This window comes from Delphinapterus leucas, chromosome 16 (assembly GCF_059928025.1).
Source record: "Delphinapterus leucas isolate spDelLeu-1000000601 "Yukka" chromosome 16, BTC_Dleu_Yukka2, whole genome shotgun sequence".
Classification (NCBI taxonomy): domain Eukaryota; kingdom Metazoa; phylum Chordata; class Mammalia; order Artiodactyla; family Monodontidae; genus Delphinapterus; species Delphinapterus leucas.
In genome coordinates, this window is record NC_143144.1 from 65,157,089 (window position 1) to 65,184,778 (window position 27,690).

At 41.2% G+C, this 27,690-nt stretch overlaps 1 protein-coding gene across 1 annotated transcript in view; it reads right to left on the reverse strand.

The window, feature by feature from the left end:
* Nucleotides 1-27,690, reverse strand: part of SORCS1 (sortilin related VPS10 domain containing receptor 1) — a 554,727-nt gene that overhangs the window by 337,868 nt on the left and 189,169 nt on the right. The window contains exon 2 of the mRNA XM_022568815.2: nucleotides 27,535-27,602. Coding sequence (XP_022424523.2) covers nucleotides 27,535-27,602 — 68 coding nt within the window. The remainder of the gene's footprint in view (nucleotides 1-27,534; nucleotides 27,603-27,690) is intronic.

A 27,690-nucleotide genomic window follows, 5' to 3' on the forward strand; every position in this document is an offset into this window, starting at 1 on the left:
CCTTCTCAAGCTCTTCCAAAAAATTTCAGAGGAAGGAACACTCCCAAACTCATTCTACAAGGCCACTATCACCCTGATACCAAAATCAGACAAAGATACTACAAATCAAGAAAATAACAGACCAATATCACTGATGAATATAGATGCAAAAATCCCCAACAAAATACTAGCAAACAGAATTCAACAACACGTTAGAAGGATCATACACTATGATCAAGTGGGATTTATCCCAGGAATGTGAGGATTCTTCAATATATGCAAAGCAATCAATGTGATACACCATATTAACAAACTGGAGAGTAAAAACCATATGATCATCTCAATAGAGGCAGAAAAAGCTTTTGACAAAATCCAACACCCATTTATGATAAAAAACTCTCCAGAAAGTGAGCATAGAGGGAACTCACCTCAACATAAAAACGGACATATATGACAAACCCACTGTCAACATCGTTCTCAATGTTGAAAAACTGAAGCCATTTCCTCTAAAATCAGGAACAAGACAAGTATGCCCACTCTCACCACTATTATTCAACATAGTTTTAGAAGTCCTAGCCACGGTAACCAGAGAAGAAAAAGAAATAGAAGGAATCCAAATCGGAAAAGAAAAAGTAAAACTGACACTGTTTGCAGATGACATGATACTATACACAGATAATCCTAAAGATGCCACTAGAAAACTACTAGAGCTAATCAATGAATTTGGTAAACTTGCAGGATACAAAATTAATGCACAGAAATCTCTTGCATTCCTATACACTCACAACAAACGATCAGAAAGAGAAATTAAGGAAACAATCCCATTTACCACTGCAACAAAAAGAATAAAATACCTAGGAATAAACCTACCTAAGGTGGTAAAAGACTTGTACTCAGAAAACTACAAGACATTAATGAAAGAAATCAAAGATTACACAAACAGACAGAGAGATATATCATGTTCTTGGATTGGAAGAATCAATATGGTGAAAATTACTATACTATCCAAAGCAATCTACAGATTCAATGCAACCCCTGTCAAATTACCAAAGGCATTTTTTACAGAACTGGAACAAAAAATCTTAAAAATTTTATGGAGACACAAAAGACACCAAATAGTCAAAGCAATCTTGATGGAAAAAAACGGAGCTGGAGGAATGAGACTCCCTGACGTCAGGCTATACTACAAAGCTACGGTCATCAAGATAATATGGTACTGGCACAAAAACAGAAATATAGATCAATGGAACAGGATAGAAAGCCCAGAGATAAACCCACACACCTATGGTCAACTAATCTATGACAAAGGAGGCAAGGATATACAATGGAGAAAAGACAGTCTCTTCAATAAGTGGTGCTGGGAAAACTGGACAGCTACATGTAAAAGAATGAAATTAGAATATTCCCTAACACCATACAGAAAAATAAACTCAAAATGGATTAAAGACCTAAATGTAAGACTGCACACTATAAAACTCTTAGAGGAAAACCTAGGAAGAGCACTGTTTGACATAAATCACAGCATGATCTTTTTTGACCCACGTCATAGAGAAATCGAAATAAAAACAAAAATAAACAAATGGGACCTAATGTAACTTAAAAGCTTTTGCACAGCAAAGAAAACATAAATAAGACTAAGACCACCCTCAGAATGGGAGAAAATATTTGCAAATGAATCAACAAAGGATTAATCTCCAAAATATATAAACAGCTCATGCAGCTCAATATTAAAAAAACAAACAACCCAATCAAAAAATGGGCAGAAGACCTAAATAGACATTTCTCCAAAGAAGACATACAGATGGCCAGGAAGCACATGAAAAGCTGCTCAATATCACTAATGATTAGAGAAATGCAAATCAAAACTACAGTGAGGTATCACCTCACACCAGTCAGAATGGGCATCATCAGAAAATCTACAAACAACAAATGCTGGAGAGGGTGTGGAGAAAAGGGAACCCTCCTACACTGTTGGTGGGAATGTAAATCAATATAGCCACTATGGAGAACAGTATGGAGGTTCCTTAAAAAACTAAAAATAGAATTACCATATGACCCAGCAATCCCACTACTGGGCATATACCCTGAGAAAACCATAATTCTAAAAGACACATGCACCCCAATGTTCACTGCAGCACTATTTACAATAGCCAGGACATGGAAGCAACCTAAATGCCCATTGACAGACAAATGGATAAAGAAGGTATGGTACATATATAGAATGGAATATTACTCAGCCACAAAAAGGAACAAAACTGGGTCATTTGTAGAGACATGGATGGATCTAGAAACTGTCATACAGAGTGAAGTAAGTCAGAAACAGAAAAACAAATATTGTATATTAACGCATATTATGTGGAATCTAGAAAAATGGTGCAGGTGAACTGGTTTGCAAGGCAGAAATAGAGACACAGATGTAGAAAACAAATGTATGGACACCAAGGGGGGAAAGCTGGGGGTGGGTGGTGGTGGTGGTGGGATGAACTGGGAGATTGGGATTGACATATATACACTAATATGTATAAAACGGATAACTAATAAGAACCCGCTGTATAAAAAATAAATTATATTAAATTTAAAAAATAAATAAATCAAAGAGAAGGCTTTTTCTTCCTCTTTCCCTCTCTCTACTAATGAAGCCACACCGAGACAGATCAGAGTCCTCATCCGCTTCTGGAAAAGAAGATCACTCAAGAAAGGCTGCTTTGCAGGCTTTCTGGTTCATTTTCCCTCCATTGTTTTAGTGTCCTGAATGTACAGAAAATCAAACTTTGTCACTTAAGTTGCTATTCTTGGCAGAATTTTAGAGTAGTCAGCAAGATTCTGTAACAAACAAATGACCACACACACACACACACACAGTATATATCCGAACACTCATTTGCTGAGATCCCTGCCAGAAAGATGAATGAAGATAAATGGTGAGGGGTCATTAAAATTCCGAAACTAATCGAGTATGGTGTAAAATGAATGATTGCTAAGAAAGAAGGGACACGAGGGCCCCTTTTGCTTACGAAAAATAATCAATTAAAGGGTTAAGGCTGATTGGTTAGAAAATCACCAGGAAAGGTCACTCCTAACAGAGTCATTATACTTACAATAAACAGCCATCAGCTTACCCAGCAAAGTAAGTGGCCCGGCTGCTGTATATCTGAATACAAATTATTTGTACAACACTCTGCTAAGTCTTGCCTCATTCTGCCACTGTGAATATGCAGAAGCTAGCATGTGTAGGTTTATGCATGCATGTGTGCATTTGTTCATCTCATTATAAATTATTGTCTTCTTATTGAAGAAAATAGCTCACAGGCACGGCATCAGTACAGGAGAGCTGTCCCTAGGTGCCAAGTGCTTGGATCAGGTGCATCTTGTTTTGTGTTTTTTTTTATTTTTTCTTAATAGAATCTGGGAAAACATAGTGGTCCTCAGGAGTCAGGACTCTTTGTTTTGTTTGTTTTAATCTCACTGTGAGTCAGGTAAATTTCTGTCAAAAGTCCAGGAACCCTAGTGGCCTAATGCTTCTATGACCTCCTCCACAAGTCATATCTGATCAAAAGCCTTAGTAAACCAAGAACAGATGTGACGGAATCTGCCTTTCAAAGACAGGACAGTCTCAGTAGATTCCAGTGGAGCTTTGCAATACGATTTCCTAGAGTCAAACTGCAGTATAACTGGCTATGAGGTGCATTAATGCAGATGGATTGGCCTTGGGATTCCACCAAACTGTGGTGTGTGATTCTGGAAAAGCCACATGTTGTGGAGTAGAATCCTGGGAAAGTAAATACTGACTGTCTGATTTCTTTCCTAATTTTGAGAAGATCTGGAAATCCTTGTCTTGCCCTTCCCCTCCGGGCAGACTCTGAGGGTTCAATAATACTTGGGAAGAGACTGCACTTAGATCCTACCTAGAGAATTCCAGAAATATTCTTTTGGATCTTTATTCATTCATTCATTCATTCATTCATTCATTCATTTAATTTTAATGAGCCTACTGAATGTGCCAGGCACTCTAGTAGGCAAGGGACATACAAAGAAATGTTGTCCTATCATCAAAGGGTTTAGAATAGAAGCAAGACAGAAAAGTGATGAAATACATCCAATGGGATGGAGTGAAAAGCAGCTTCAAGAGAAGGGTCTCAGAATTCCGTGGGGAGAGAGTGGAAGGCGGTAGGGGAAATACTTGGTAATAAGGGCAGAAAACTCAGTTTCACCATGCTGGACTCCAGTGTAAGGTTCTTTCTCTGTAAGTTGGCAACCTCCCCAAGTGCACAAATACAGGTGTTTACTTGTTTCTAACTCCTGAACTGGAGAGCCATCAGCTCAGAGGCATCATCATGCGACAGCCTCCTGCACTTTTCATGGATCGTGCCTTATGAATAATGGGAACTTTCAAGAATGATTTTGGTTTAAGGTCAGGGATAAGTCCTTTTTATGGGGCCGTATATGTCAGTGCTGACCCGCAGACAGCATAGTCTATCTCATAGTCTATGAGCCCACCATTGTTCATTTTTTCCTGCCTGCCATGCTGCGTATTAACTACCATCCATTATTTTAAAAACACTTCTGTAATCAAAGGTAAGAGCAAAAAGAGAAGCCAAAGGGTGACAGGAGATAAATGCACTGCAAATCCAGGTCATGTGTGCCAATGAAATAGGAAAAATGTCTGGGGAAAAATATGCAGATTCTTTCAGAACAGCAGGAATAATCACAGACTTGCATGCTTCCGGAAGGCTCAAGACACACAGAACTTGGGGACACTGACAGTTACGCTCTGGGGGTGTTCCTATGGATAAATGATGTGTTGAGCTGATCAGCTGTCCATCCCTCATTTTTGGAGCAGTGACATTATGTGAATTTCACCCACCTCAACACCTACTGCTAAAAGCATACTATGATATTAATATGCCCTACAAGTATATTATTATTTTTGAGAATTGTATGACATTTTTTTGAAATGCCTGGAGATACCCTGAGGTTTTTAAAAAAACAGAGTAGAAATCACTGCCTTGAGTAAAAATAACTTCACATTTGGCTGCAGATAGCTCCCCTGATACCATTCATTTGGCATCTAATCATCCTTCTTCCCTGAAGCACCTCACAGCACTCCTGTCGCTCTGTGTTATTACCGGAATCTTGAGTTGTTACTTAATTTTGTCACTGGGTGACAAAGCAAAGGTATGTGTTGTTGCCTCAGAGTGATAGAGATCTTTCCTACTAGTCTTCACCACGTGTGTGTACACCTGTCTATGGCATGACTTATATTTGCTTCTTGGGCAAAATGACACTTCAGTGGAACTAAGAGTGAAAATAGTGTGATCATGTTAACCATCCATGAAAAACAAAGTAACATAATTATGATAAAGCCAGACAAAGGTTTACTCTAAGGACATCTTCAACAAAAGTGCAGAATGAGCCTGTCTGCTCGGCCCTCTGTAGAATCAAAAGTACCTTCAAGATAAGTCCTCCCCCTAGTGGCAATGGCAATATTTAGCAGGTTTGTGCCAATACAGTTGCAAATAAACACTTGAATAAGAGTTAGCCTCTAAATCAAACCACCTCCCAGGCACTGCCTTATCTCATAATGTTATAGAGAGATTACCAATAGCTTTATTCTGAAACCAGTCTGAGACCCAGGCCTCTGCAATTCACATGTCAGTGATCTTAGTCAACATTAATTTTCTCCATCCTGATTGACATGTTTTCTTTCACACTACAAAAGGATCTAAAGTTTATGATTTGCATGGACAGCACAACTGTGTTTCAGAACTAGATGCAAAAGTGATCACAAGCTTAATGTGGATAATAAATTTGCATCCTTGTTAATGCAGAAAATTTTAGCCATGACAAATGGCAAGATGGGAGAACATGGTCCCTGAAATTCAGATGCCCAGAAGTAAGTAACTGGCAACATTAGCAAGCAGCCCAGTCAAGCAAACCCCAGGAAAACAATGGATCAAAGAGTTCATTGATCCTATGTGTCTCTCTCTCATTAAAATCACTTGGGTAGCTTTGAAACTACTTATGTCCCAGGCTCAGTCCCAGAGATTCTGATTCAATTAGTCCTGGGTGGGACCACATATATAATATTTTTAAAAGCTCCCCAGGAGATTCTAATGTACCCAGGATTAAGAGTTGCTGAGTATGAAATGTACTCAGCATATTGCCAGGTATATGATCAATAGGATAGAAACTAAAATAGATCACTGATTTATTAATTCACAGACTCATTAACCAGGTACTTACTGAGGACTCACTATGTGACAAGCATTGTTCTCTGCTTCAGTGCTACAAGGCAAAAAAATTGCAAACTAAATACCTACTTTCCAGGAGTCCAATATCTAGTGAATTACAACGGTACTTGGACAGCTGCGTCTAGGGTGCCCTCTGCCCTAGTGGAGGAAAGCACAGGCTTAGGTTTTCCCTGCTCCCACTCCTGACTAGGGATAACTAACATCCACAGAGCACTTTATAAATTGCAGAGCCTGTGGACCATCATGATATCTAGTTACCAGATATTTCTAGCAACCTTAGCTAAGGAAAGAATTTTTGAAATACCCATTTTACATTGAGGGAACTGAGGCTCACATAGGCTTTTCAGAAAATGATCACTAACTCTTTTTCCTCTTTTCCTTTACAATCAGAAGACCTAAGTTTCAGTGGTGTTTCTACCACTTATAACTTAAAACATGCCAGGCAAGTTCTTTAAAAAAGATATTTACTCTTTACAGTAACCTGACTGATGGAGTCATTATTATCCCCAATATATGATATGGAAATTAAGGTTCAAAGACATAAGGTAATTTAGTTAAGGTCATTAATTCTCTTTTCTATCATTTTACTTGGCGTATGGGTTCTCTAATTTAATAGCCATGAAATATGAGGCTTCCAACCTGCAAAACCTAGAGAGCTGACTGGTCTGTCTGCCTCTGATCAGCTAGTAATGACTTGCGATGGACACATTTAAGGAAAAAAACAAATCCTAGAAGAAATAGGGGTACTAACATTTTCTCATTAGCAGCCTAAAATATATGAGGACATCGGCTTTGAACAAGGCAAATATTTGGGGCAACAATTCTTAGAGATATGAATGTTAAAGCTAGGTTAAAATCAGAGTCCATGTAGTACAAACTTTTCTTCTTATAAACGAGGAGCCCAAGACTCTATGAAATTAAAAAAAAATTGCCTAAGATCACACAATTAGCGGCAGTGCTAAGATCACACAGGGCGTGTTCACACCAAATTGCAAACATGCGCAGGATATATTATTTACTTTTCATAGGATGGACCAAAGTAGTTATCTCTCTAATGAATTTACAATTTTGATTATATTCGCAAAAGTCGGAGGAAAATTCAAGGAGATGAAGCGCATTCAATTTTCATTTAGAATTTCTAACATTAGAAACTTTGAAACCTCAGAATTAAACTTAAGAACCGGCAGCCCATATGCTCTGTTCTTTTGAATACACATCCCTATCACCATCTGATTGGAGCACATTTTTACTACCTTCTGAAAATCTGCAAAAGTGATCTTTGCAGGATGGTGCAAGAAGCCAACTATTCTTAAAAACTGATTCATTGTTGAAATATCTCAATTCCTTTGTGTGTGTGTGTGTGTGTGTGTGTGTGTGTGTGTGAATGTAGGAGATCTGGGTTAGGGTGCTGGCTCTGTCACTTACTAGCTGTGTGACTTTGTATAAGTCATTAATCTTTGGGCCTCGGTATCCCTGTTTATAGGGACTTTATTTTTTTAGATTAGAATATAGTTGATGTACAATATTATACAAGTTACAGGTGTACAACACAGTGATTTGCAACTTTTAAAGGTTATACTCCAGCTAGAGTTATTCTAAAATATTGGCTATATTCCCTGTGTTGTAGCTTATCTATATTATACATAACAGCCAATTCCCTTCTTTTCTAAATTTTGCCTGGGCCCCAAGCCATGAGTTGAGACACAGGCACTTCAGTGAGCTTTTTTCTTCTCCTTTTCACATGGGACCTGATCGGCATCTTGTGGGTACTAGTTACATGATTGTCTTAGGCAAAACAACAGGATGGCAAGTAACTCACTTCCCCAGATCCTACACCCAGCAAACAGCACACATCTTAGAAGAAATGTAGTGAAGAGACACTCAAATCCAAGACAGAACCTTCCATTTGGTTAACGGATCTTACAGCCGGCTCTCTCTCAGACCAAGGACATCATTCCAGGGATCTATACTAATAACAGCAGGCATCAAGAAAAGAAGAATGTATGGAAAATGCTATTAATAGAGGGAACTTGCATGTAATGAGACCCTACTATGCATCTGGAGCTTCAAATACATTTTTCCTCACAATAAACCTACACGAGATGTACTTGTGGGGGGGATTAGGTTTTCATGGACTCTGGGAAGCTGGAAGCAGAGGGACTGTTCAGGGATTTACTGAACTCTGATTTCCTCCATAGATCAGACGTGGCCTTGATGATGACAGGTTTGACATAAGCCCCAGAAGAAAATGTTATCTGCATTCCCTCAAAAGGAAGCATCAAGTGCAAAGATTGTTCTTGAATATAATGCAAGGCTCAACTTTAAAAGCATTGTGGAAAATCAAGAGTAGACTTCTCAGACATGGCAGGGCATGGTCCTACACAGACAAAGTCACTAGTAGTTCTTTGTGTCCACGCTGTTTTTGATAAATTTCTGCCCTTGGTTAAATGCAACGGAAACCTAGTCTAATCTTAAAATAGCGCATGTATATTCTCTTGAATCTGAAATGCTGAACTATTCTAAGCCCAACTGATCAGATGAGGAAAAGAAGAACCAGAAAGGGTAGTATTAACTAAGGCTTGAATAGCTTAAGTAACCATCTCAACTATTTTTTCCATAAAGATAAAGAATCCATATGAAAAGGAAGGGGAGCATTATTTCCAGTGGGCGTAGGGAAATATCAGGTAGTAGAAAGTGTCAAATCAACGACAAAAGCAGGCCTAGGAAGTGGAGGGAAGAGGAACCCAAATCCACAGTCTTGCTCTGATCTAGACTGCAAGTCCTGTTTCAGGTGCTTACACAGCACATACCCATCAGTTTGACGTTTGCCGTTACAAACTAGAACGCTACCTGCACCTTGACCTTTGCCCTACTACAGTGAGTCTTTGGAATAAGGGAAGTGGCCCTAATTTTCATTTTGAATATATCTTTCAGAGTTATATCTGGAGAAGATGAGGAACACAGATGGATCAAAGGCCTGGAGTTCAGATAGTAGCTGACTTCACTGCCCCCCACCTCCCTGATCCCACATGCTTCCCGGTGATTGGAGGAGTCATTGTATCATGTGCTTAGACTGCCCAATGAATAAGTAAGCAGGGTCTTTGTTGAGTAAGAGTCTTCCAGCTTTGCAGATACTGTCAAAGTGACCCAAACAAAGATAGTGGTGGGTATAGGCAGAGTCCACAGATTCATGTGTCATCTCAGCCTCAGAGCATCAGCCTCTGACCTCTGCAGAGCTGCCAAGAAGGAGAGCTCAGAGGCCAGACCTCTGTCAAGAGTGCAGCAGTAACTCAAAGCACTTGGTGTCGGCAAAGCTCTATTTGCCAAGGCTACTGCAGACCAGAACCCCCTGCAGCCTGGAACAAGCACAGTCTCCATGGCAAAACATTTGTTTGTTCAGTTCTGAAGAGACAGGTCTTTGTAACTGTTTTCTGCAACCCCCAAAGAGGAACCATCCCATGCACTGTAGAAGGGATAGGGGAGTTTAAATGCTGACACTTCTTTGAGGTCAGAAGCAATGGATTCCCAGCTAGGAAGAAGGCAACAACAAGTTGAGAAAGGGTGATCCAGGAAGCTGGGAAATGCAGTCAATATAAGTCAGAAAACTGATACTGCAATAAATACTAATCAAATTCTAAGAGTTTTCAGAGAAAAAAATTATTTGCCCTATCAAAGAGAACTTATTCATCAACCAGTAGGTATGGCTAATCCAAATCCCCAGTTATTTCAAAGGGTATCTGTTTGTAATACTGCAATGGGTATACATTTCCCAATTAATTTGGCTTAGAGTTGGGGAAGGGGAAGAAGACAGACTTTTGTAAAGTCATCTTATTTCTTTCAAACTCAAAGAGTTCAAGCTAAGTTCACACTGGCCTGATTCAATGTTCTTATTTGAAAAAAACAATGAAGCAGGACATTCAATGATAAATTCTTTTCAAAAAGCTCTTTTAAGTCTTGGTCCCCAGAAAAGCGGGCAGAAATATACATTTTTTAAAAGAAAAAAAAAAAAAGTCCTGTGCCTTTCATGAATTGATTGCACCTCCTGCTTCTGCAAGCTAAGAAGTCATAATCCTCTGCAATCACAGATTGTTTGAAGCCAATAAACCAAAGGTGACGACCTTGCTAATACATCCCAGCAGGAGAAAGAAAGCAAGCCATGCTGAGGAATAAGTCTTAAGCACACCATTTCCCTTTGGAAAGAGAACAGAGCCAAAAATGCCCCAGCTTGACTTATGGATGAACAGTATTTTGGAAACTTCACCTGAAATAAGAAAAAGTGTTCTCTAAAACTCTCCAAGTAATGCTGCTTTCATCCACTGTGTCCTATGACGCACAGAGCAAAGCCCCCATCCCTAGGCGCCAGCTTCATTGACACACATGGCTCCCCTGGCCTTTGCTCAGAGATGAGCCTGGTCTATGATGGGGGCCCCTATCCTCCTACGTAAAGGTAATTTTCTGGTGACAGAACGGTGTGCATTGCTCAGGATTAGGAATTCAAAAGGGTCCAACATTACGTTTGTTTTTAAACAGCCCTCCAATGCTAGCCAAAGGGAAAACTAGGGGATACTGACAGGAATAAATTCATCTCCCCTTTACCATCATACCAGCTTCCAACACTCACAGAAGCATCATTACAGATGTGCAGCACGGCAGTGTCAATCTACATGCTGAAATCAAATTAAATATTTTTCACCTCCTTCATGTGCAACAACAACGAATGAGAGCAAAATCTGACATTTGAGTAAACTACCTCCTGTTACCCTGAGACCACCTGTGATATATAGTATGGGGCAAGCTTTGCATCAATTAACTAAATCCACAGATGACACAGATAATTTGTGTGTTTTTTTGGGTTTTTTTTGCGGTACGCGGGCCTCTCACTGCTGTGGCCTCTCCCGTTGCAGAGCACAGGCTCCTGATACGCCGGCCCAGCGGCCATGGCTCACGGGCCCAGCCGCTCCGCGGCATGTGGGATCCTCCCGGACCGGGGCACGAACCCGTGTCCCCTGCATCGGCAGGCGGACTCCCAACCACTGCACCACCAGGGAAGCCCGATAATTTGTTTTTTTAAATATTCTCTCCCCAATCTATTGTCCTGACACTCCTTTTACTGAACACCTACTATGGGCCAAGAACTGTACTTGGTGCTGGGATACAAAGGTAAATAAGATAATAGGCAACCTTCAAGATGGACCCTGTAAGGGGGATAAATACACAGGAAGTGCTAATGATTCAAAGTAGTACATCAAAAAGAAAAATATGTACAACAGAAAGAGCACGTGAGCAGTGATTTACTCTATGTGGAAGGTCGTGGTCAGGAAGGGGATCACACAAGAGATGATCTCTGTGGCATTCAAAGCCTGGGCTCTGGATCAAGACCGTCTGCACTCAGATCTCTTCTCTACTGCCTAGTATCCTACGACTCTGGGCACAAGAACCCTCATCTATAAAAAGGGTATAATGGTAGGACCAAACTCAGAGGGTACTGAGAAGATTACTTTATGGTTGATACATATAAAGCTCTTAGACAAGTGTCTAGCACATAGTAAATCATCAGTATAAATGGCTATCATTTATTAGACAAATAGCGTGGAACGGAAAAGGCATTTCAAGCAAAGAAGAAAAGAAGTACAAGCTCTAAGGGTTTTGTTTGTTTTGTATGATTTACTGTGTGTTTAGGAAGTGTTGCACACGTAAGATGTGTCACTATAATCCTATGACATAAATACTATTACAGCCCCATTTCTGATGAGGAAATGAAGCAGAGAGATTAGGTAGCCTCCTTGCCATCTCAGAGCTAGTAAGTGGACAGAGTCTGGATTTATGCCCAGGCATCCAGTGCCCAAGCCCAAGTGCTGACCTGTTTATGGAACGGCCTTCCAAGGGCACATGCTGTTTGGCAGAACCTACAAGTAGTTCACCATGGCTGGAACACACAATGATCTTCCTTTATTGAGAAATATATTAAGGGGAGTGATCAAAGTCAAGTACTATAAATACCCAACAGGAGAAAGACAGGAGAAGCCAAAGGCAAGGTCTGTTGAGAGTCCAGAAAGTTAAATTCCAAAAACAGAATTTTAAATATGAAGGAAGCACATCTTTGGCATGGGCTCCAGAGCAATTGTGATAAGAAGAAAAGGGTGACCAGAAAGGAAATCAACATCACTTCAATGTGACATCTGGGCTGGCCGCTCTCTCTCGACAAAGCTATCAGTGACTACCAGATGTGGTCCACAAGTCTTAGCCTTGGAGTTAGTAGCCACCTGGAGAAAATCTACCATAACCCCTTCAGAGAAGGCTGCTTAGTGTCCCCCCAAGATGTGGAGGTGAGTTCTCACTCATGAATAGCTCAGAAACGTGGGGGCCTGACAAGCAGATCCAGATGCTCCACACACGTGCAGAAAGAGAGCAGCTCCTTCTCCTACAGAGCTGAGTGGATTTCTTAGCAGCAGCTTTCAGAAGAGGTTTTTCTGGTTAGCTCCACCTGCTCTGACCGGTTCCTTTTCACAGAGTCCCCTGGGGGCTAGATATGGTCTAAGTTTAATATTTTAAAAAGTCGCACTCCTCCGGATATTACTTCGTCAGTGTTCTTCAGGCTTTTACACATGCTTGGACTGGGCATCCTGCGGTTCACTCCCCGTCCTCCCCCAACCCCCAGCTTCACTTTCTTCTCTGTTTGGCACAGATCCCTTCATCTACTACTCACCGCCCCCCCCAGCCCCCCTTGCTTTCTTGTCCTTCTCCAACACCTCTCCACAACTACACAACCAACTGCTTTCTTGAGGATGACCCACGGCTCACTGGAGTGAAAGCACAACCATGCTGATTCCAGGCTGTAACCTGAGCTGGGGTCTCAGCATTGCCCAGCACTGCCTTCCCTGAGTAGTCCCACCTTGCGTCTCCTCAGCAGCTCCTCCAAACCATCTGACTTCCCTTCTTGGTGAAAGAGATGCAACACTCCTCCTTTTGGCCACCCCTCACCCAGCTTGATTGACCATAGCTGGATCACCCCCCATATAAGATCCAAGTCCATACACACTCTGCCACTCAATCCTTGACCAGTTTTATTCCCTCCTAAGTTCTACATTTTCATTCTCTTTCCATGGATTCAACCCCCATAAAACAGGGTTGTCCTCACTTAAGGAAAGGAAAATATTCCTTTAGTCTATGACCTCTTTCTTTTTTAGTTTTTTTTTTTTTTTTTTTTGCGGTACGCGGGCCTCTCACTGTTGCGGCCTCTCCCGTTGCGGAGCACAGGCTCGCTCCGGACGCGCAGGCTCAGCGGCCATGGCTCACGGGCCCAGCTGCTCCGCGGCAATGTGGGATCTTCCCGGACCGGGGCACGAACCCGTGTCCCCTGCATCGGGAGGCGGACTCTCAACCACTGCGCCACCAGGGAAGCCCCAATGACCTCTTTTATGCAAAAGCATCTTTCTTCCTTTAGGTCTCTTCACAGCTTCTTCCTTGAAAGAGTTGTCTCTATATCCTTTTCCTCATTCACTAGGGGTAAGTGCTTGGTAGATGTCGACAGAGCAGACGTATGCGGTAAATAACATTGCCACTCACTGGATTATCCAAGACAAAGGCAGGAACATCACTGAAGAAATGTCTCTTCCTCTCACCTTCTCCCTTACCCAAATGGCCCTATTCACTTTTACTTTATAAGGTTTATTGAAATCACCACCACCACCCATCCCATATCCCATACTCCACTCCTTCACGCCCTAAAATAAGTCAGCCCCTTCTCAGCTCTTATTTCACTGACTACTGTTCTCACGGTCACGAGTTCTGCTCTTTTCCACGTGAATACTCAACATGACACCAAGATCCATTTATTTTCCTAAAATTCATATTTCATAAAGTACCCCCCTTGCCCCAAGTGTATTACTTCACCTGGGATAAATATCAGAACACTTAGCCCAGAAGAATATGAACTGTCCTATTTCTATTTTTCCAAAGTCATCTCCAAATACCCTGTCCATGCACAGGGTGTACTGCCGTCTTCTACAGTTTCCTCAATATGCTACACTATCAGCACCTAAAGGTGCCTAGAATACAGTAGCTGCTCAGTAAATAAACAATTCGCCTCCTTTACTTGTCTGATTCCTACTTGTTCTTCAAGATTCAAACCAGATATCCTTTCAGCCAGGAAGCGTTCCCTCCTTCAACCCAGGGCATATTACAGTACCTCTATTATGACACTTGACGCACCAATATAATTTCTCATTTATCTCTCTCTCTCCCGCTAGACTGTGAATTCCTGAAGGGCAATAATCAAATCTTATTCATATCTGGATTCACACCATGTATCATGATTCCAGGCATGTATTTATTTACACATTCAATTAATCTGATATATCTCACTTGAAGGTCTACGTGCCAGGCACTTTGGGCATTCAAAATACACTGGAAAATAAGATGATGTCTCTACCTTCAGGGAGCTTATATTCTAGTGGTGGCATCAGTCAATGAACAGGTAATAAATAGAATCATTATGGGTCATGACATGTGCGATGAATGAAATAAACAAGACCTGTGGTAGAAAGAAACAAGAGATCTCTTCTTAATAAGGTGGACATAAATGTTTTTTTAAAAATAAGGTGATATTCAGGCTGAGACCTAAAAAATGAGGAGGAGATAGCCATGTTGACTGAAAAATGAGACTCTATGTTGGTAGAAGGTAAGAATTAAATTGTGTCCTGGGTATCTTTTGACCTTCTTTGTGCCCGGTACAAAGCTCTATACTCAAAGAGCATTTACTCTCCACGGTTTAATTACTTATTAGTAATAAGCTCAAGTTTTGGCTTCAAAGGATGGACCAAAGCATCAGGTGAGGAGGAAATCCCTTTGAGGGGTTATAAGGATATGGAAGCATTGAGCTCCTACTGGAATTGGACGGTGGTGACCTAAATCTCAAGGGACCGCAGGGATGTAAGATTCCACCATGTAGTGTTCAATGGCAAAGCAGCAATATCAAAACTGACATCCTAAACACTTACTGAATCTATAACCAGATTTGATGTTGGAATGCCAGTTGTTCTGCTTTTTCTCTAGTAAAATTTTCTTTATTGTTTCCTGAGGTCATACTGATAAATTTACTATACTGTCAGGGCAATGATAGCTTTTGTGTATATCTCATCCATTATTTGCTAAAAGGAGAAGTGGAGAACTCAGTGGAGCCAATCACTGAGGCAAATGAGGAGTGTAAAGATGCAATCTGAGGCCAGAGCCTCACAGAAATCTCAGGAAGGCTTGCAGCATCTTTAGGCAGAGCTCAGCCAGATTCTAGTAGAAATAGCCTTCATGGTGGTGGTGGTGTGCAGGAAGATTTTGACAAAATCAAGGGGCCCAACATGCATGCCAAGTACCCTATGGATATAAATGGGTTCCTCGACTTGAATCTGGGCTTTTCACACTTGGCACTGACTGTGTTCCTACTCTTGAGTGCAATACAATGGTATTTCACAAGGTCACGAAGCACATTATCCAAAACAGTATTTCCTATATGGAAGGCATGAGGTTAAAACTTAGGATTAAAAAAGTACAAGAAACAGACCTGGCTTTCAGAAACCCTAAACCATTACTTAATATACTTAATATATGTGCCAAGTTCTATTTCAGGTGCCAAGCAAACAAAAATAACTAAGAGAAGATCACAGTCTTTGAGTTTCCAAGCTGGTATGGAAATAGATGAACATGGACAAGAACTTGTGTACAACTTTTGCACTGCATCTGCCACACTTGTATAGTCACCCACTGAGTGTCTGCCCTTCACTAGGTTTTCAGTTTTTGTAGGGAAGGAGCAATTACTTACTTATACCTATGTTTCCAGTGCCTACCTAGCACAGTGCCTGCCACAGAAATAGGGACAAGTAGTAATTTGTTAAACTGAACCAAATAAATATACATCTGACAACTATTATAAGATGAAGATACATAATACACTACAGGATTACTGAGGAAGGAACAATTACCTTTGCTTAGTGGGAAAGGGGAGGTGGAGAAAATGGTTAAACATTGCCACGGACCAATAAACATATAAAAAGATGCTCAGTATCACTGGTAGTCAGGAAAATACCCCCTAAAACACTCTGATCGAGACATCATTTTCACTCAACAGACTAGCAAAATTTTAAGTACTGAAAATACCAGAGACCTTCAAGGTGGCGGAGGAGTAAGACGTGGAGATCACCTTCCTTCCCACAAATACATCAGAAATACATCTAGATGTGGAACAACTCCTACAGAACACCTACTGAATGCTAGCAGAAGACCTCAGGCCTCCCAAAAGGCAAGAAACTCCCCACGTACCTGGGTAGGGGAAAAGAAAAAACAGAGACAAAAGAACAGGGATGGGACCTGCACCAGTGGGAGGGAGCTGTGAAGGAGGAAAGGTTTCCACACACTAGGAAGCCCCTTCTCGGGTGGAGACTGCGGGAGGCAGAAGGGGTAAGCTTCAGAGCCACGGAGGAGAGCACAGCAACAGGGGTGTGGAGGGCAAAGCAGAGAGATTCCCGCACAGAGGATTGCTGCTGATCTGCTCACCCACCGGGGCAGGTGGGGGCTGGGAGCTGAGGCTCGGGCTTCGGAGGTCAGACCCCAGAGAGAGGACTGGGGTTGGCTGCATGAAAACAGACTGAAGGGGGCTAGTGAGCCACAGCTAGCCGGGAGGGAGTCCGGGAAAAAGTCTGGAGCTGCCAAAGAGGCAAGAGACCATTGTTTCCTGGTGCACAAGGAAAGGGGATTCAGAGCACCGCGTAAACGAGCTCCAGAGATGGGCACGAGCCACGGCTATCAGCGCAGACCCCAGAGACGGGCATGAAACACTAAGGCTGCTACTGCAGCCACCAAAAAGCTTGTGTGAAAGCACAGGTCACTATCCACACCTCCCCTGACAGGAGCCTGTGCAGCCTGCCACGGCCAGTGTCCCATGATCCAGGGACAACTTCCCCGGGAGAATACACAGCGCACCTCAGGCTGTTGCAACGTCGCTCCAGCCTCTGCCGCCGCAGGCTCGCCGCATATTCCGTACCCCTCCCTCGCCCCCGGCCTGAGCGAGCCAGAGCCCCCTAATCAGCGGCTCCTTTAACCCCATCCTGTCTGGGCAAAGAACAGACGCCCTCAGAAGAACAGACACCCTCAGTGACCTACACGCAGAGGCGGGGCCAAATCCAAAGCTGAGCCCCAGGAGCCGTGCGAACAAAGAAGACAAAGGGAAATTTCTCCCAGCAGCCTCAGGAGCAGCGGATTTAATCTCCACAATCCACTTGATGAACCCTGCGTCTGTGGAATACCAGAATAGACAACGAATCATCCCAAAATTGAGGCAGTGGACTTTGGGAGCAACCGTAGACTTGAAGTTTGCTTTCTGCATCTAATTTATTTCTGGTTTTATGTTTGATCTTAGTTTAGTATTTAGAGTTTATTATCATTGGTAGATTTGTTTATTGATTTGGTCACTCTCTTCCTTTTTTTTACATATAGATATATATTTTTTTTTTCCTTTTTCTCTTTTTGTGAGTGTGTATGTGTATGCTTCTTTGTGTGATTTTGTCTGTACAGCTTTGCTTTTACCATTTGTCCTAGGGTTCCGTCTGTCCATTTTTTTTTTTTTTTTTTAGTATAGCTTTTAGTGCTCGTTATCATTGGTGGATTTGTTTTTTGGTTTGGTTGCTATCTTCTTCCTTTCCTTTTTATATTACTTTTTAATATTTTATTTTTAATAATTATTTTTTATTTTAATAACTTTATTTTATTTTACTTTATTTTTTTCTTTCTCATGGATCATTCTCCAGGATAGAACATATCTTGGGTCACAAAGCAAGCTTTGGTAAAGTTAAGAAAATTGAAATCATATCAAGTATCTTTTCTGACCATAATGCTATGAGACTAGATATCCATTACAGGAAAAAAATTGTTAAAAATACAAACACATGGAGGCTAAACAATACACTACTAAATAACCAAGAGATCACTGAAGAAATCAAAGAGGAAATCAAAAAATACCTAGAAACAAATGACAATGAAAACACTATGACCCAAAATCTTTGAGAAGCAGCTTCTAAGAGGGAAGTTTATAGCAATACAATCCTACCTCAAGAAACAAGAAAAAACTTACACAACCTAACCTTACACCTAAAGCAATTAGAGAAACAAGAACAAAAAAACCCCAAAGTTAGCAGAAAGAAAGAAATCATAAAGATCAGATAAGAAATAAATGAAAAAGAAATGAGGGAAACAACAGCAAAGATGGACACAACTAAAAGCTGGTTCTTTGAGAAGATTAACAAAATTGATAAACCACTAGCCAGACTCATCAAGAAAAAAGGAGAAGACTCAAATCAACAGAATTAGAAATGGAAAAGGAGAAGTAACAACTAACACTGCAGAAATACAAAGGATCATGAGAGATTACTACAAGCAACCATATGCCAATAAAATGGACAACCTGGAAGAAATGGACAAATTCTTAGAAAAGCTCAACCTTCCGAGACTAAATCAGGAAGAAATAGAAAATATAAACAGACCAATCACAAACGCTGAAATTGAAACTGTGATTAAAAATCTTCCAACAAACAAAAGCCCAGGAACAGATGGCTTCACAGGCGAATTCTATCAAACATTTAGAGAAGAGCTAACACCTATCCTTCTCAAACTCTTCCAAAATATAGCAGAGGGAGGAACACTCCCAAACTCATTCTACGAGGCCACCATCGCTCTGATACCAAAACCAGACAAGGGTGTCACAAAGAAAGAAAACTACAGGCCAATATCACTGATGAACACAGATGCAAAAATCCTCAACAACATACTAGCAAACAGAATCCAACAGCACATTAAAAGGATCATACACTATGACCAAGTGGGGTTTATCCCAGGAATGCAAGGATTCTTCAATATACGCAAATCAATCAACGTGATATACCATATTAACAAACTGAAAGAGAAAAATCATATGATCATCTCAATAGATGCAGAGAAAGTTTTCGACAAAGTTCAACACCCATTTATGATAAAAACCCTACAGAAAATAGGCAAAGAGGGAACTTTCCTCAACATAATAAAGGCCATATATGACAAACGCACAGCCAACATCGTCCTCAATGGTGAAGAACTGAAACCATTTCCACTAAGATCAGGAACAAGACACGGATGGCCACTCTCACCACCATTATTCTACATAGTTTTGGAAGTTTTAACCACAGCAATCAGAGAAGAAAAAGAAAAGGAATCCAAATCAGAAAAGAAGAAGTAAAACTGTCACTCTTTGCACATGACATGATACTATATATAGAGAATCCTAAACATGCTACCAGAAAACTACTAGAGGTAATCAATGAATTTGGTAAAGTAGCAGGATGCAAAATTAATGCACAGAAGTCTCTGGCATTCCTATACACTAATGATGAAAAATCTGAAAGGCAAATTAAGAAAACATTCCCATTTACCACTGCAACAAAAAGAATAAAATATCTAGGAATAAACCTACCTAAGGAGACAAAAGACCTGTATGCAGAAAACTATAAGACACTGATGAAAGAAATTAAAGATGATACAAATAGATGGAGAGATATACCATGTTCTTAGATTGGAAGAATCAACATTGTGAAAATGACTCTACTACCCAAAGCAATCTACAGATTCAAGGCAATCCCTATCAAACTACCACTGGCATTTTCCACAGAACTAGAACAAAAAAACTTCACAATTTGTATGGAAACACAAAAGACCCCAAATAGCTAAAGCAATCTTGAGAAAGAAAAATGGATCTGGAGGAAACAGGCTCCCTGGCTTCAGACTATACTACAAAGCTACAGTAATCAAGACAGTATGGTACTGGCACAAAAACAGAAATGTAGATCAATGGAACAGGATAGAAAGCCCACACACATATGGTCACCTTACCTTTGATAAAGGAGGCAAGAATATACAATGGAGAAAAGACAGCCTCCTCAATAAGTGGTGCTGGGAAACTGGACAGCTACATGTAAAAGAATGAAATTAGAACACTCCCTAACACCATACACAAAAATAAACTCAAAATGGATTAAAGACCTAAGTGTAAGGCCAGACACTATCAAACTCTTAGCGGAAAACGTAGGCAGAACACTCTATGACATAAATCACAGCAAGATCCTTTATGACCCACTTCCTAGAGAAATGGAAATAAAAACAAAAATAAACAAATGGGACCTAATGAAACTTAAAAGCTTTTGCACAGCAAAGAAAACATAAACAAGACGAAAAGCCAACCCTCAGAATAGGAGAAAATATTTGCAAATGAAGCAACTGACAAAGGATTAATCTCCAAAATTTACAAGCAGCTCATGCAGCTCAATTTCAAAAGAACAAACAACCCAATCCAAAAATGGGCTGTAGACTTAAACAGACATTTCTCCAAAGAAGATATACAGATTGCCAACAAACACATGAAAGGATACTCAACATCACTAATCATTAAAGAAATGCAAATCAAAACTACAATGAGGTATCACCTCACACCAGTCAGAATGGCCATCATCAAAAAATCTACAAACAATAAACGCTGGAGAGGGTGTGGAGAAAAGGGAACCCTCTTGCACTGTTGGTGGGAATGCAAGTTGATACAGCCACTATGGAGAACAGTTTCGAGGTTCGTTAAAAAACTAAAAATAAAACTACCATACGACCCAGCAATCCCACTACTGGGTATATACCCTGAGAAAACCAAAAAGAGCCATGTACCACAATGTTCATTGAAGCTCTATTTACAATAGCCAGGACATGGAAGCAACCTAAGTGTCCATCGAAAGATGAATGGATAAAGAAGATGTGGCATATATATACATTGCCACATTACTCAGTCATAAAAAGAAATGAAATTGAGTTATTTGTAGTGAGGTGGATGGACCTAGAGACTGTCATACAGAGTGAAGTAAAGTCAGAAAGAAAAACAAATACCATATGCTAACACATACATATGGAATCTAAAAAAAAAAAAAAAAAAGGTTCTGAAGAACCTAGTGACAGGACAGGAATAAAGACACAGACATAGAGAATGGACTTGAGGACACGGCGAGGGGGAAGGGTAAGCTGAGATGAAGTGAGAGAGTGGCATGGACATATATACACTACCAAATGTAAAATAGATAGCTAGTGGGAAGCAGCCACATAGCACAGGGAGATCAGCTCAGTGCTTTGTGACCACCCAGAGAGGTAGGATAGGGAGGGTGGGAGGGAGATGCAAGAGGGAGGAGATACGGGGATATATGTATATGTATAGCTGATTCACCTTGTTATAAAGCAGAAACTAACACAACAATGTAAAGCAATTACACTCCAATAAAGATGTTAAAAAAAAAAAAAGAAAATACCCAGTGCTAGTGAAATCATTGGGAAATGCACAGTCTGTTATTGCTTGTCGGTATATGAATTATCCTAACCATCTTGGAAAGTAATCTCAGGTATCTATTAACATTATAAATGCATTTGGTTTTGATACAGCAATATCCCCTTTAGGCCTCTAGAGTACTTTACAAAGAGAAAATTACGAAAAATGTAACAACATGTTTACAGACATGTTTATTGAAGCACTATATGTAATAGCAAATATTGTAGAAATCAGATAATGATCCAATAAAAAGGTCATGGAGAAGTAGTGTAGCTTGGAGTTAACAGAACACACTCAGGATCCATCTCTGACACTTACTGACTACATGAACATCGGGCACATTAATTTTTAAGTCTTAACGTTTCTAAGCCTCACTTCTCTCATATGTAAACCTGGGATACTAGTAGTGCCTATTCTATAGGGTTGTTATGAGGATAAAAAGCACTGAAAACACTTCCTGGCTCAAAAGAAGCACTACACAACTTAATTAAGGATTCAGTTGTTAAATTCAGTATACAACATCCATACTATTTGATGCTTATAAACCCGACCCATTTTTCTTAGTGTATTCACCTGGACAGACACCCATAACTCATTGTTAAGTGACAATAACAGGTTGTCAGAGTCCTATGAACAGTTAGTCCTACTTTCTCAAACAAACAAAAAAGTGGTCCACATACGTATATATGTGTTGGTATTTTTGAGTTGGGTCATAACGATATGGACAGAATCACACAAAACTCTTACCGTCACTGACCTCAGGGAAGCTGGATCAGTGTGGGCAGTAAAAGACTACTAACACTTTTTGTTTGCCTCTGCATTGTTTGGTTCATTATAATGAACATACTTTTCTTCTTGATTTTTTTGAAAATAATAAGATTTAATCAAATGAATTTATAAGTCCAGGACCCCCAAGCAGCTCTGCATGACACAAATATGGGGATGGGAGTGGGAGTTACAAAGCTCAAAGGAATCCAGAATCCTAAGCAACCCCTGATCCTGCTGGGGAGCTTGGCTCTCTCCTGGGGGAGACTGGGAAGGCACTAAACATTTGCAAACACAGGGATGAATGAATAGCATCACTGGATTTGTGTAACACAAAGAGCCCTTCTGCAGGGAAATTTCACACTCTAGCTTTATTCTTTTTCTTTTTTAGGATGACTACCCCCATTCTCTATTCTTGTATTTGTGGCTGACTGAAAGCTGGATTGTGTAGCTCAACATCCTTCAAAGCTGAGACTAATAATCTATCCAAGACGCTCTATGCTTTTCCCCTGGATGAGGAGTAGAAAGGGAGAGAAGCTTCCAGCTAATGGGAATCACCCACAGGGTTGGCAGAGAGTCACCGTCTTCAGGTCAGCTTCTGTCAGCCTGAATCCCTTGAGTTCTCCAGAAAGTACTGGCTGAAGCCAACCCCACACAGATGCTGCTTCAAGCCACTCTACAGCCATTCTCTCCACAAAGACTCTACTGGGAAGCTTCTCTTGATAATCGCAGTGTGTAACATCCGAGGAGAAGCAAAGTGACTCCCGTGACAAGGAAACAGGGCTGGCTCCCAGTGCAGAATCAAATGGCCTAACCCATTCTCTCCGCCTTAACTATATGCTCCTTCATCCCACAAAAGCAGGTATTGCAGCTTGAGAAGTACATAACCGTGGAGATGTGTTCGGAAACTTGTGTTTCATGTGGATCAGAAAATAGGACACTAGGGAGTTCGAGAAGTCAGCCAGGCCAGGCAAGCTCTACAACAGACACACTGCAGGTTGTGTATCCCTTTAAGAGAGTACACCTTTAGTCCTTCCAGAATTGCCTAGGGCTTCCTCACCAGCTAAGCCTCTCTCAGCAGAATGCTGACTACCCTGGCACAGAGGGAAAAAAGATGATAATTTCTTCTCAGAGATACTGTATCTAGATTTTGACATTTTATTTATCTCAACCTTTAAGCTTATCTTGCTTCAGTATGGTAAAATTACCAGCTCTACCAAATCTCACAGCTTAATCCACTGGAAAGTAGAGAAGATGTTGAGGTGTAGTTAATTGTCCTGTGTCAGATCATCCCCCTTTCCTCTCAGTTTGACTCCTTGAGTGAACGACAGCACAAAACAAAAACAAAATCAACAACTTGCTCCAGGATTAAGGTGTAATCAACGGCAAGACCAACTGGGAACCGAGCTCATTCATCTGGTACAGCAGCATCTCGCTCTGTCAGCCAGGGTTTGTGCATTCTGCGAGGTCGAGAGCCCTAGAACATCACTGCAAGGTCAGCTGCTTCTTGGCCTCTCTCCTATTCTAAGACCCCAGAGACGTTTGCCACTTGCCCCCTTTGGACTATTCAGCCGGTAAAAGTTGTAAAGAATATGCGCTCAATCAAAAAGCGCGTGTATCTATTTGTTGGGCAAGAAGCCATTTCCCTGTGACCCAGTATTTTTCTGGAATAGGGCAAATGCTGCTCAAAATGTCATAGCACTTTGAAAACCCTATTTTTAATATACATATATGTATATAACAATCATATTATATATATATAGATACATACATGTATACATATATATATGATTAAAATGTTGTTTACTTATGTACAGCAAGATCCCCCAGAAGACAGATGGGATTCTGGATGATCAATAAGCAGTGAAATGACTGAAGTTTATAACTAACATGCCTGTAAGTGTGGGGGCTATTATTGACAAATCGTGTGACCTTGGCACACTGTAAAAATGTTTTGGGAGGATGCAATAACGCAAGTCAAGCACTGAGCATCGTGCCTGACACATCATGAGTGCTCGATCAAAGTTAATTTTTGTTATTGTCATTATTTTCATGAGCAGCAGCATCGCTGCCGTTACCATGAAACAAGCAAGGTGTTGGGTTTAAGGACGTAAAGTCTAGTTGAGAAGAGAAAATATACACATGAGCAAAGTAAAGAAGCAACACTCCTGGGATCTGGCAGCTCTGGGTGCTGCGTAAGTATCTCCTTCAATACAATTACATGAGGCAGGTTACAGGCAAGTACAGTTCTCTCTCATTTTAACTGTCCAAAGATCTTTGTCTCTCTAAACAACGAAGTCCTGGAAGGCAGAATCTACATGCTATGGATCTATGTACTCACCCAACTTTCCTTCCCTAGGTAAGAACAATATAAGGCCTAGAGGAGTTAATCAATTCATGTTTGTTGAATAAATGAGTGAGAAAGAGAGTTATATGTTAGTGACCATGCAGTAGAGACAAAATTGTAGTATTCACTGGTCTTTGCAAAACCAGATACTTACTGAGCACTATCTATGTTCTAAGTCCTGCATTCAGTGCTGTGAGTGCCCTGAGTATCTCTAAAACCTGGTCTGTGCCCCTAAGAAGCCCCCGACGGCTGGCATAGGCAGGTTTTCTGAGAAGACTGTACAAGCTGGTACAGGAGAAAATGAGTCAACACTTAGCAGTCTAGTCTCCTTCAAGATGACGTGGAATCATGAGGACCTCTCTTCCTGGTCCCATCCTTGACCCACCCAGGCCTGTCCCTCTCCACCTCTACGTTAACACCCCCAAAATGTCCCCTAAAGACCAAATATGGGCACCATGAGCCACTCAAAAAATGCAGCCCCGAAAAGCAATTGTGAAGTATTCTAAATATTCCCTTTTCTCCTTTCCTCTTTTCTAAATTGTCTTTTCAGGCATGTACTCTTCCATCAAAGTATTAAAACGAGCAGTTGCAATAACATAGAACACCCGCAGGAATCATTTGCCACATATGACATGTAGAACATGACATATATGGCAAATGACTATTGTGGGTATGTTAGAAAAGCAAATAGAAATGGGTATATACACACACATATTACTTGTACATATGTGTATATTATGTGTATATACGCGTGTGTGTGTGTGTATATGTATACGTATGTATATATCTTCCAGTGAAATTGATTCTAAGATGGAAAAGTCAGCAGGTCATTCTTGCCACGCTTTCCCAGGCTTAAGCCCATGGAGTCTGCTCCCTCAGAAGGGAGGTCTGGTACTACTGGAACATGAGGCCATTTTTATTTCACTAAGCCCCTCCCTTAAGATAAGAAAAGAATATTCTTCCTGGACTGAGGCATCCGTAATAGTGCCCCATCGGAGAGAAAGAAGCACGCTGAGCGTGAGCTTCAGCAATCCAGGACAAGCTGTTCCTCACATCCCCCCAATATGCGCTTCCCAGGACTACTCAGGCTGGGAGTTACGGCTGCTCTGCCTCTGTCCCACTGAGACAGAACTGCACATCTTTTAATTTTCTAATATGCCAACGACACTTTACATGGCAGATGCACTACACAGTAAAAGCTGGTTTTTACTTTCATTTATGCACATACATTAGAGAAACTTTCCAAGGAAGCATAAGCTTACTCAGAGATGCTGATGGATAGGTACTGAATTTAAACAGTACAGCAGGAGTCAGGCCCTTAATGTATCAAAGAACGGTACTTTTTGAGGCTCCTACCAAACTTCCCACACTTGACATCAGTTACATAAATTTCCTTGGGACAGAAACTCTGCATAATTGACCTCCTACTTGGGGAAAGAGCTCAATAATTGAAATGCCTGACAACAAACAAAAGAACAGAATCTAGCCTTTTCTTTGGTCTACTAGGGTTCTCCTAAGGCACAGGACAATTTATTTGGGGCTTCTTGTACACAATGTCAAGCCTAATAGAAAATAGACATCAGGTGAAAATGAAATTTAATGAACAATCTTCTTGTGAGGCCTGGTAGGTTCCTCTGGGGTGTCCATCCAATCCATGAGCCTCCTCTTGTGTGACCACTGCAATCCCCAATAAGAAGCAGGCCCTGAAACCAAATTGCTTCCATGTAAATCAACTTTCCCTCCCAAGCCACTGTTGACTGCACCTGACACAAACAGGACACCTGACACAAACAGGGTGACTGCAGTCTTTCTCCCTAGACCTCAGCACTGACACTGAAAGCCAAGAGGCAGCCTCTCCCGGTCATGTGAACTGACAGGTAATGGAACCCCCCCACTGATCTTATGTGGTCGACACTCACTAGCTTTGGTCTGCCCACAGACCACTCCCACCTTTCTGTATAACGACTCTCACTTAGTCTGTGTGTGCGTGTGTGAATATCATCTCCAGAGTTTGTCTCCACCCTCTCCCAGGTCAGGGACCATCATGTGATCCAGGCCTGACCAACTAGAGGACGTGCTCTCCTGGACTTCAGGGATTGGTTCGGGCATGGGCCCATAACACAGGCTGGTGGAGAAGAGCCAATCAGGAGTGAGATAAATCAAACTTTTTTTACGAAACAAAACGAAACAACAGAATGTATAGTTTCCAAGGAAAAAGGAGGAGAGAATAACTGCCTGGGCATTTGAGGACCTTCTTTCGTGCTAAATCCAGTAAGTTAGTCTGCCCTTGAAGAATCTGTTCATTCATTTGAAAAAGTACTAATTGCGCACTCTATATGTGTGATGCAGTAGTGTGAATCCCAGAAATAAAGGCAAGCGTGTAAGTGTGTGTGTGCGCCCCTTTGTGCTGCAGAACCACGGAAGGGAAGATGTGAAAGAATGTTGCCCTGGTAGCCTGCCTGGGTTCTGTAGACCTAGAGGTTACATTGATCCCCTCTGCAAAGATATCCTTATTCTTTCGTTTCTGCCCCACTAAGCTCACAGATCAGTGAGAACTGTGGGAACCAAAACGCATAAAGACAACCTAATAAGCAGTTTAGCAAAAGGATCTGTGACCAAAAGAAGAGGTCTATAAAAAGGAAGGGTCCAGCCTTCCTGGAAATAAACCCCAACCCACGGCTAAGGGAAACGAAGAGCAAACAGAGGAAGAAAGAGTACAAGGAACCAGAAACCTTCCCACCAGGAAACGGGGGTGGGGGTGAGCAGCCAGCCGAGGACATCATGTTTAAATAACACAGTAATTATTAGCTCAGCTTCCCTACCTCCAAAGCGAGCTCTCCGTGATGCTCCCCAGGTTATAGTCATAGAGCTTTGTCAAAATGAGAATCACCTGAAGGCAAAAGAAGAAATCCTGGTTAGTTTCAAACAATGACATCTCATAGAACTGAAATGGCCCAAGGGAGGGCTTAGAATTCCTT